At 34.6% G+C, this 12,474-nt stretch overlaps 1 protein-coding gene across 2 annotated transcripts in view; it reads left to right on the plus strand.

Moving 5' to 3' along the window:
• APOOL (apolipoprotein O like) overlaps positions 1-12,474 on the plus strand; it is a 73,229-nt gene that overhangs the window by 39,217 nt on the left and 21,538 nt on the right. Inside the window, exons 2-5 of one of the 2 annotated variants that reach the window (XM_001925965.6) lie at positions 3,039-3,143; positions 6,257-6,376; positions 9,336-9,390; positions 10,822-10,920. In XM_001925965.6, the coding sequence (XP_001926000.1) occupies positions 3,039-3,143; positions 6,257-6,376; positions 9,336-9,390; positions 10,822-10,920 (379 nt within the window). The remainder of the gene's footprint in view (positions 1-3,038; positions 3,144-6,256; positions 6,377-9,335; positions 9,391-10,821; positions 10,921-12,474) is intronic. The other variant, XM_005657845.3, reaches the window with a different exon arrangement.

Consider the following 12,474-nt stretch of genomic DNA (forward strand, 5'->3'; position numbering starts at 1 on the left):
TTTTATTTTTATTATGGTCCTCACTAGAGCCCGATTAACATCAAATTCGTGTGAGAAGAAAAATGGGGAGTTAGCACAGCTAGTTAACATCTTTATTCATCAGTCAGAAGGAATGAGGAACTAAATTGCCCATTTACCATGTGCAAGCCATTTTTATGTAATTCTTTAATCCTCAAGATAATCATAAAAAGGAAGGCACTCTTTTTTTTTCAGATATATAACCTGAGATTCTAAGATAGCGCTGTCCAATAGAACTTTTCTTCAATAATGAAATTATTATGTATCTATGCCCTGCGTTATGTTGTTGAGCACTTAAAATGGGGCTCATGTGATTAAGGAACTAAATTTTAATTTTTTTTTCTTTTTCAGCCACACCTGCAACATATGGATGTTTCCGGGCCAGAGATCAAATCCGAGCCACAGCTGTGACAACGCCAGATCCTTAACCCACTGCACACAGCTGATGATCAAACCGGCAATACCAGCCACAGAGATGAGCCAGATCATTAGCCCACTGCCCCACAGTGGGAACTCCTAAATTTTATTTATTGTTAATGAACTTAAATTTAAATAACCACTTGCAGCTAGTAATTACCACATTGGGCAGCATAACTCTTAAGAGCGTAAGTAACTTGCCAAGGTTTAGACAGTAAGTTCCACAACTGGAGTTCAAAGCCAGGTCTGTGCAACTCCTAAGCTTATGTTTTTTCCATTGTGCTACACTGCCTTATCAATAAAAGTCAAGGTGGATGGATACTGCCCTACAGAGTAGAAAATGTAGCAGAGATCCTTAGGCATTTTTCAAGGTATACTGTATTAACTTTTTAGACCACTAGTTCAGTTAGTTAACACTCTGAAACACTGGATCATAATGATTAAGTAATACCTTTGAACTTATTTTAGAGTCTACATATTATTATTTTTTTCACTATGTGAAGTAAAATAACTATACTCTTGAGAACATAGGGTGTTGAAAATTTTCAGATGTTAGCATACTTCAAAAATGTTTTTGTTATATCTAGGGAGTAAAGTCTAATCAGGTATTGTTTAAATAGCTTTTAAATATTGTAAGAAGTGAAATCCTTCAAATAATCACTTCAGAGCTTTATTAAAAATATTTTCAGCTACATGGAAAAACATCCTTCCTGGCATCAGTTTTAATATGTTTTTTATTGATACCTGACATAGATATTGAATGGAAATCTTGTTATTTCATTAGTAAATACCTACTGGGTACAAGAAGTCAAAAATAATATCTTTTGGGAAGGCAGGCCTAAATAAATCATTTTATGATGCTGACATATATACTAGAGGGAGGCCTGAAGGGGAAAAAACAGTGAACAAAATTTCTCTTATTAGTGTTGTCTTTGTCTTACCCTATATTTCTGGAGTCACAGTCTAAATCAGAGTCATGCCTAGTTTAAACAGAAAGTTGCTTAATTATTGCCTGTAGTTTCCCTTATTGTACCCAGAAAATATTGAAAAATATGTCAGAAATGAAGTGCAGACACTATCACTGTTATCAGAGAACATTTAGAATCCCCTGTCCAGTGTTTCTTCCAGTTCTTGAAAAATTCCACTGTGTGTAAGCTAGAGAGACCTCTTCCATCTGGATGTTTTTTATCAATTTCAGCAAGCCTCCTTTTCCATCTAGAGAATTAAGCTCTTAAAATAGTCATTTCCTGAAAAGCTTTTCATTTTGCTTTGTTGAACGGATAATCTCTATGAATTATTTTGGTACTTGGATAAACATTTTACTGGAACATTTTGTTCTTAGAGCCACTAATTTTCCTACCTTTTTTTTGTTGTTGTTGTTGTTGCTTTTTTAGGGCCAAACCCACAGCACATGGAAGTTCCCAGGCTAAGGGTCAAATCGGAGCTACAGCTGCCAGCCTGTGCCACAGCAATGCCAGAACCAAGCTGCATCTGCGACCTACATCTCAGCTCATGGTGACGCTGTATTCTTAACCCCCTGAGTGAGGCCAGGGATCAAACCCACATCCTCATAGATACTAGTCGGATTTGTTTCCACTATGCCACAATGGGAACTCCTTTTCCTGCTTTTTTAATTCAAATCAAATTATATCCCAAACAAAGATCACTTTGTCTTTGGATCAAGCATGAGAAGGGTAAAAAGGAATGCACTGGGAAAGTTAAGGGCAAAAGATTTGTAATGGAAGTTATTTTTATAAACAATATAATTATACATTTTATTTCAAGATGCAACCTGAGTCACCCAGTACTTCAGATCACCCTTATCCTTTACTTTCTCCATAGCATTTACTGATTTGTAACATACAATATAATTTATTTATTGTGTTTATCACCTGTCTCTACTCCACTAGAATGTCAGCTCCATGAGAGCAGGAATCTTTGTTTTATTCCCTGGTAGGTCTGGCACCTAGTATTTGTTCAATATTTGTAGATGAGTGATTATCGTAATCTGTCCCACTTCACCCCTAATATTTTGTATTCACTTCTTCCTGGTAATTATTATATTACTATATTCCATATGAAGTAGGTAATTAACAAATTGGTAAAAATAATACTCTGGGAGTTCCCGTCGTGGCGCAGTGGTTAACGAATCCGACTAGGAACCATGAGGTTGCGTGTTCGATCCCTGCCCTTGCTCAGTGGGTTAAGGATCCAGCGTTGCTGTGAGCTGTGGTGTAGGTTGCAGATGCGGCTCGGATCTCGCGTTGCTGTGGCTCTGGCATAGGCCGGTGGCTATGGCTCCAATTAGACCCCTAGCCTGGGAATCTCCATATGCCGCGGAAGTGGCCCTAGAAAAGGCAAAAAGACCAAAAAAAAAAAAAAATATATATATATATATTGCTCTGCCATCTAGCATGAGAAGAGAATTTTAGGAATTAAATCCTAAAATATATGAAGTAATTTGGAGTGTTTGACTTTTTAATAATGTTAAATGAAACTCAGAGTGTTCCTCAGATGCGCCCCTCCCCCCCCCCCGAATTTATCAAGAAATGGAGGATGGGAAGCTTTTCCATTGAAAATACCTTTTTATATATCTTTCTCAGATGAGAAAGCTGACAACCATGCCAGTAGGTCTAATATGTGCATCTGTAAGTGTGCATGTGGCCAAAGAAGAGGAATCCAGAAAGCAGCTAGTGAAACCAGAGCAGGTAACTTCCCTACAAAATTTTGTGAATTTTGTAAAACATAAATGTGATGCAAAAGCTGTGAAATTTGGTTTTGTTGTTGTTGTTGTTTTGAGTTTACTGATCAAAAATGTCTTTGAAGTATTTGTTGGGCATGTTTTATAAGTTGAGAGAAATAGTTACAAGGTGTCTCAAACACTGTATTATATTTAGCCCAAACATCTAAAATCCTAACTCTAATGAAAAACAATTGGTGATTTTTTAAATGAATAATCAATGAAAAGTACAGAGTTTTAGTACTTCTAAGCAGTCTGATTGTTCTTTCTTGAAAATTTTATACAGGTAGACCTGATATTGGAAGCCCTAGTTTAAGAAATTCATTAAGATCTCAGTTTTGAAGGAGATCTTAAGTGTGTTCTAGTTCAGCTTTCTCTGTGGTACTGTAATCCCCTCTACAGTAGGCACACTAACTGGCTATTTCTACATGAATAAAATTCTGGATTTAGAAACCTAAGTCCTGCACTGAAATCACCTAGTAACAACATCTTCTGGGCGGGGGGGGAAGGAACCTAGGGCAACCCATTCCATTTTCTGGCAGCTTTTGTTCAACTTAAGATTCTTTCTTATGCCAAACACAAACCTGTCTCATAATTATTAAGTTCTACCCATTGGCCCTGTGCCTCTTGCATTGGTGCCATACAGAACATCTCTCTCTCTTCCACAAAAATAGTTCTTCAGATGTCTATTACAGTTTAAATAGCTTTGCTTCCTGGATAAGTATATTAGTAGTTTAACCATTCTTTTTATAAGCTTTGAGTTCTTTCACTTTCATGATCATTCTCTGCCAAACATGTTCAGGATGGTTAGTTTTTTCTTGAGGTATAAGAATCCTGACTACTGTAGTAGAGTCACATTCCGACTTTTTTTGTTCTAGATAATATATTTCTATTAATACTGCCTAAGATCACATTTGTTGTTTTATTTATTTTTGTTTTGAGTCCTCATAATCAACCTTGCCTATAATCACCCATTGACTGTGCTACGGTGAAGTGCAATTCTCTAAAGTTGATTAAATATTTTTAAATGGGCTACTGGTAATCTGTGTCTTTTCCCAGTTTGTACTTATGCATTTATAGACTTTTTGTACTTAGTTACAGGTACATTTATGCCTTTTAACTTTTATCTTGTTGATCTAGTCTATCCTGCCAGCTTCTTGGTCTCTCATTGTGGTTACTGATTCTATTTACCATTGTACTTTTCATCTTTTCTAGCCTCAAGTCACCCTTAAGATTTATCTATGTAATTAGAAATGTGTATGTGTCAAACAGGCCTGAATCTGAATCCTGACTCCACCACTGACTGGTTGGCACTGGACAGAATTCTTAATAGTGGCATAAATGTTCTGTTGTATGAATATAACATTTTCAAATTACAATTTCCATAAATGTTTGGAAATTTAACGTATTTCAGGTAATTTTCCTGTTGTAATCAGTGCTTTGTCAGAATGCTTTGTACATAAACATTTAACTATTTCCTTACAATAAGTTTCTAGAAATGGAATTGTAAGTTAGAAAGCATGAAAAATAATTGCCAAACAATGCACTGCCAAATATGTATTGTCAAATTGCCGTGCATAAAGGTGATATTTATACATTCATTAGACAAAAAATTTCCTGAGCTCCTCTTATATATGTGTTAGATGTATTCACAAAGCACTATGTAAAGTTTTATTAATTTTCCTTAGCAGTATAGAATAGATTCAACTCTCCTTCATACTTGTTGACTCAGTATTCTTTCCACCTTTTTTTAATCTTAGAGAAATATTTTTAAGTCTACCTTGAAACTCCCACCTTTGGGAAACTCAAAATCTAGGTTGGACAATAGATAATTAGCAATTGTCCCTAAATAGCTGAATTTACATATTTCTGAATTTTTAAATATGTGCTCTTTGCTATATTATGAAATACACATGATTCCTTGGTATTTATTGTATTCCCCAGTACATTTTAAATAGAACTTAATTGAATTACCTATTAAACAAAGTTGATAATGCCGGTACCATTTTTTCCTCATTCTGACCTAGGGACTATTCACAAAATCAGGATTCAATCCTTGAGGAACTTAAAATTGCTGAAGGAATGAAAATGTAATTTGTATGAAATATTTCCAGGTACTTTCATTGTGTAAAGTGAGTTATGCCTTTGTTTAAATCAATTTACAAAAAAATACTTTATATGAAGTATTCTGGTTAATTGAATCTTCTGGTAAACTTGTGGCTAATCATAAAATCCTTTTTAAGTTCAGCTCATCTTGTTAGACATCTTCTTTAAAAGTAGCAATATACTTTTATATAATTTTACTTTTATATAATTAATAAGATGGTCTTATTAATTACCATCTAGTGAATATAATTAAATCTTTCATTTTTAGAAAACTGCAGAGCTATGAGGTGACCTTTTTATAAAACCATAAAATTCACAGTATTCTGACTAGAAAATAACTGGCAGTTGGGTTGTGTGGATATAGTCAACCACATACATTACTGGATGTTTCTTTTTAAAGTATTTCTATAATGCGAGTTTGACTTTTCTTGTTGTTTTCTTGTTTTCAGCCAAAAAATAATGGAAGAAATATTAATTTGAGAGTTCTAGTTACTTTGGTTCAATTTAAATGTTGTTAGTTTACTGAATCTTAGCTTAAATTTTTTTTTTCCTTTTTAGGGCCACACGCATGGCACATGGAAGTTCCCAGGCTAGGGGTTGAATCTGAGCTACAGCTGCTGGCCTATGCCACAGCAATAGCAACACGGGATCCCAGCCTCATCTGAAATTTATACCACAGCTCATGGCAACACCAGATCCCTGACCCTCTGCTCGAGGCCAGGGATCAAACCTGCATCCTCATGGATACCAGTCGTGGGTTCGTTTCAGCTGAGCCATAACGAGAACTCCTCTTATAATGTCTAATCAGGTACAAACAAGTTGTACTTATACAGTAGATGGCATTTAAGCCAAGGGCCTCCAATCCATGATGAGAATGTTCTTTCATTGGTCAAGACAAAATTCTCAGAATGGAGTAGAAATCCCAGCTATTGTATATTTTTGACATGATGATTTTTTTTTTTTTTTTGCTTCTAGCTCCCTATATATACTGCACCACCTCTTCAGTCTAAATATGTTGAAGAACAGCCTGGTCGTTTACAAGTGGGCTTTGCATCCATTCGCACTACAACTGGTCGTTATCTTGGCTGGTGCAAGGTAAGTGAATTCTAACAGTGGTTTGATGTTGGAGGTTTTTTGTTTGTATTACATAACAATTGATCCAGTTATCCATTGATGTATAACAAACTACCCTAAAACTTAGTGGTTTTAAACATCAACTATTCTATTACATCTCATGATTTTGTGAGTCAGAAACATAATCAGGCTTTAAACAGGTGATTCTTTTGTTGCATATGGTGTTGACAGAAGTCACTCAAAGGTACTTGTCAAGTGAATGGGCTGACCTAGAGATTCAAGAAAGCTTCACTCAACCCTGGCACCTTGTCACAGATGATCGAGGCACCTACACCTGGACTCTCAGGTAGTCAGATAGCTTACATGGACAGTTCAGGGCTCCTAGTGAAAATCTTACAAGAGACTCTTGTCAGAATTTTCCAAGCTTCTTACCTATCTTAAGATGTCCCAGAAAGTCACTTCTACAGCATTCCATTGTTGAATCAAGTTTCTAAGGCCAACCCAGTTTTTACAGGAGAGGAATTAGATCCCACTCTCAATATGAGTAGCAGCAAAGAATTTGTGGCCATATTTAATCTACTATACCAGCACTGCATAGATTAAAGTAGTTCAGCAGGCATTTACATCACGTAGCATGTATAAAACATTGCTTGACCTTTTAGGTGAAATTCTGAGATTAATTCTGTATTGTTCCTTATTTGGCTGAGTAAAAAGTTCACTTGGGATAAGACCATTCTGACTACAGTCAGCTATTGGGCAAAATAGAGTTTACCTTATTTTAATATTTAGTCTTCCAATCAGCATTATCCAGCAGCAGAGTGGTGGAGTAAGCTAGTACAATACTACTGTTCCATTATTATCTAATCCGCATAGGTGTTAGCATCAACATCTCCATTGTTAGTGCCATAATGATAATGCTGGTACCATTTTTTTCCTCATTCTGACCTAATAACCACATAACTTTTCCTCAAATCTGACCTACCCAATTGTGAACCCTTGTGCTTCTTGTTTCTAATTCATTTTTAAAACGAGAAGTCTAATGATTTTGTGAAATATCAAATCTGTGAACTCTGCTCATTTCAGATGATATTTCAAACATCTAATGAATACATGGTGTTATTTTTTTTTATTTGTGCCTGTCAAACAATTCTAATAGACTCTTAATACACTCTTAATAGTTTGACTAGTACTACATATTCTTAATAGTTTGGTCAGCAGGAAATAGCTTAACTAATTAGGTGCTTAGTCACGTACCCGAGGCTATATGCCAATAGCTGGATGATTCCGACTGAAGTCTCTTGAGACTTTTTCCAAAGTTCTCAAAGTTGTTTCAGAGAGGTAAATTGTTCCTGAGAGATTGTAAATTGTTCTCGAGAGATTGTTAAATAGAAAATTTCATAGCAGCTAGTTCAGAGAAGGAGACCATGTATTTGGATTGTGTTTTCTAGTTCCATCGATAGAGTACAGCATGACTATGGGCATTAACTACTGGTAAATCATTCAGAAATATGCTGAAACCAATAGGTTAAAGAAGGGTGCTTTAGAATGCATTTCATCTTTGATGTAAGCATTTCATCTTTAATTTTATCTTAAAAACGTAATCTATTTTTTAAAAATTACCTCTGACTCAAATTACATTCTGCGTTAAACTTAGACTCATGTAGGGCAAATTCAATTCCTATTCCTACTCCTTACTGTTTTAAAATTTAGATAGCAGTGACCTCCAGTGGTAAAAGTGAATTTCTAAACACACCTAAGAAGAAATTTCCCGAAAAGAACTGACTAGTTTTCTTCCTCAACAGTTACATGATTCCCAGACAACTGGTCGATAAGTATTGTAACTTTGAAGGTGAAATTTTCTCAAGAGCCTATCCCTTAAAAGAAGTAGCTCATTAATAGTTAGGATATGTGTTGGTTTGTATAGCTTTAAACCGTAATGAACAGGATAAACTTCTGCATTTGATTATCATGAAAATATCTGAAGCAGTTACTAATACCAAGATCTATCTATAGCAATAACATTTCTTTCCCGTCTGATAAAATCATTTCTATTTTCTTTGCTTTGAAAATCTGTTTTGTTGTTTTTTAATCCCATGGTTTCATAGCAGCTAGTTCAGAGAAGGAGACCATGTATTTGGATTGTGTTTTCTAGTTCCATTGATAGAGTACAACATGACTATGGGCATTAACCACTGGTAAAACATTCTTTGCCTTTGTATTTCTTCTAATGTAATTGAGATTGTACCTATCACTTAATAAATGTGTGTAACAGTATTTCTGGCATTAGCTTAAGTTAGTTAGAAACAGGTAATTTAATTTAAAGCCCTAATCCTTCCAATGGGTAAATATAATCTTGATTTATAGAGAATTTATGTTCTTACTGAAAACAAGATGGGCACTAGTCTGTATAGGATAATTTCTATCCTGAGATAAATGTTTTATTTAGAGTTTTTTCTCATTCTCATGCACATTAAGGAAAAAGAGAAGATGAAGTACTTTTCTTTATGCTTTTTGTTGTTGTTTTCTCCACAAATCATTGTTGTTGCCGCCACATCTTTATTAATCAGGTATTGCTTCTAAGCTGAAATATTCATCTCCATGTTTTATTTAAGTTCCATTCATTTTTCTAGTCTATCATAAACTAATATGATAACTCATTGTATTTCTGCAATAACTTTTCTGTGAGCTGCTCTGATTATTTTATAGGTATTGCTTTACCCATTTATATGAGGAAATTAGTAAACAAATGTTATCCATGTTAAATGGAATGAAAAACAAATGAAGAGAAGCTAAGTTGAATAAGTGCCCTCATAGAGAGTAAATAGGAAAGCTAGATTTAGATTTGGGTGCATGCTAAATCAGCATTTTCCTATAATCTCAGAGACATGTTCTGTTTGATCTAATTATCAAATTTTATAATTATCTAATTATCAAATTATCTTAAAAAATGCTGATGTCCTTTCTCCCCCCTTTTATTTAGAGTGCTTATGTCTTCATGAAAAATGGGATAAAGGATGCAGTACAATTTGGAAAAGGTAAGTTAGTGAACCATCAATATAATTAGAAATGTTGTATAGTCTTTTTAACTTGCAAGGTTTAAATGTCAGAAAAATTAACTTGGTATGTTATCCATTATCATGTTTTACTAACTCAGAAGACACCCTGTATAGGAGTTTATAAACAAAGCACTATTTAGTATCCATTATTTAGCAGTTATTATACGCTAAGGCACTATGATAAGCATTTTATATATCTAATTTAATTTTGTATCAAATACCTGAGTGTTGGTATTATAATTATTCTCATTTTATAGATGAGGAAATGGGTTTGGAAGGATTAGGTAGGTTACCAAGGTCATATAGCTAGTAAGTGACAGCATCTGGACTATGGTCTGTTTTAGCTACAGAACCCGTATTATATACTCATGAAGCATAAATTAGAAACATAACTCCATTGTTATCAATTAGTTTAATTAAGTGCTATTTGCTGTTAAAATACATGATATTTTGCTATCGATTGCTAGGAAAGACTACACCAATTAGTCACCCTAGAATATTGGAGCTAATGTTGGAAAACAATTGCATTTGACTCTTTACTTTGACAATGGTGTTTGGCAGCAGATATAGCTTCCTAATATCCTTATTATAAGCCAGTTGTCAAAATAAATGTGTGTGGGGTACGGAAGGATCAAATAAAATTTTAAATGTCTCCATCATGTTGATGATCTATATATGTATTATATTTAATGTGTGTGGTAATTAATTCTGAGTTATAATCCTTATTAACCTTGAGGAATATGACTTTAAGTGATCACTATTAATAACTATAATAGAAGAGTGTGTTTTTGGATTGTATGGAACCGGAAATAATTTAAATATATAAAAAGCCAAGATACTGGGACCTCTGCCCACTCTCCATCTGTTTTTTTGTGTAGGCTCACTAACTTCTCATCTTGATCATTGATTTTAACCGAGAGCAACAGCTGCTCCGAGGTTATTGTGGAGTAATGACAAGCAGCATACAGTGACTTCATGTTTCCCTAGAATGTTATTCAAAGTTCCCTGATAAAGTTTCTATGTCAGTACTGAATCCTACCAATGTTTGAACAGATAAAGCCAGAAGCATTTCTACTACAGAGGTATAATACATACACAGTCAGGAACTTACTTTATAGTAATCCATCATAAGGTGTACACTCCAGCATCATATTTCATTAAAGTATAGTAATCAACTGTGTTAAGAAAATACCATTAATTCAGCTGTGGAAGAAAGATTTTATTTGGTAACCAGTAACTATCATAGCTGGCTTTTTAAGTTGCTGCTCAAATCATTTTTTGTAGTTCTTTTGAAGAGTATTTAAACCGTCTGTTATTATCTTACCAATCTGTAACTTTTCTGCATTGTACCTATATAGAATGCCCAATTATAGTGAGTTATTTATATTATGTTTTAACTGATTTCTTAAGATGCGTATGTCTATTTGAAGAATCCACCTCGAGACTTTCTGCCAAAAATTGGAGTAATTACAGTTTCAGGATTGGCAGGCTTTGTTTCAGCGAGAAAAGGTAGGGTTAAAAATATATATATTCTCTTTCAATGCCATTATATTTCTGAATTTTACTGTTAACAGGAGAACCTCATATCTCTTACTGAATATTATTATGATAGGCCACCATAAAATTTTTTAGATTCTATAGTACAGTGTATTTACTTTTATTAAGACTTTTGTGTTTTCAAAAATACAGCTATTCCCAAGAGTTCTTGCTGTGGCACAGTGGGTTAAGAATCTGACTGAAGCAGCTTGGGTTGCTGTGGAAACATGGGTTTGATTCCTGCCCCAGAGCAGTAGGTTAAAGGATCTGGCATTGCCACAGCTACAGTTCAGATTCAGTTCCTGGCTCAGGAACTTCCATATGCTGCAGGTGTGGCCATAAAAAATAAAATACAGCTATTCCCAAAAAGTTCAGTATCATTAGTTAATAGGGAAATGCAAATGAAAACTACAGTGAGATACCACTATATACCTATTAGAATAAAATTAAAAAGACCTACCATACCAAGTGTAGCCAATAATGTAGAGCAACTGACACTCTCATGCACTACTGGTGGGAATAAAAAATGGTATACCCATTCTGGAAAATGGTTTGACAGTTTCCCATAAAGTTAAGCATATAATTACCATGAGACCCAGTAATCCCACTCCTGTATATTTACCCTGAAGAAATGAAAAACCTGTATGCAAATGTTTGTATTAATTCCATTCATAGTCACCAGAAGCTGGAAGCAACTAAATGACTTTCCAAATAAACTGTGGCACATTCATATAAAAGAATACTACTTAGGAACAAAAGGAATGAGCTATTGACACATGTAGCAATATTGATAAATCTTGAGTTTAAAAAGCCAGTCTTTAAAAGTTACATATTGTGTAATGCCATTTATATGACTTTCTCAAAAAGACTGAACCATAGTGACAAAGAAGTAGTCAGTAGTTCTCAGAGGTCTGGAATGGAGAAAAGTTATGACTGCAAAGTGGTAGCATAAGAATTTGGGGGAGCCATGACTGCAGCATGTGGAATTTCCCAGGCTAAAGATCAAAGCTGTGCCACAGCAGTGACCTGAGCCACAGCACTGATATCACCATATCTTTAAACCACTGAGCCACCAGGGAACTCTGAGATATTTTTTAGGAGTGATAGAACATATTGTGATTGTAGTTGTGGCTTCATGACTCTCTACCTATATTAAAATCGATAGAACTCTACCCTAAAAAGTTTAATTTCCTGGTCATTTAAAAATAAAATTTGAAAAATATATAGCTATTCCTATTGAAATTATGATTTATCATTTCATTTCTCGTTTTTTGGATAATTTTATTTTTTATGAGATCTTAAGAGTCTCTAGCTATTAAAAAAAATCTTGAGAGTTTCACATTAATATAATAATGTATACTAACCAAACTACTTTTCTCTACTTAGTTATGACCACCCATATTTGGGAGACTATATTGAGCATTTAAGACAGAGATGCCAGTATCTCAGAAAAAAACATATTCCCTCTTGGTCTCATCCTGATCAGGGTTGTTGGAACTGACATCAGCTATCTCAGAATGTAGGCTT

This window comes from Sus scrofa, chromosome X (genome assembly GCF_000003025.6).
Source record: "Sus scrofa isolate TJ Tabasco breed Duroc chromosome X, Sscrofa11.1, whole genome shotgun sequence".
In the NCBI taxonomy this organism is placed as follows: Eukaryota; Metazoa; Chordata; class Mammalia; order Artiodactyla; family Suidae; genus Sus; species Sus scrofa.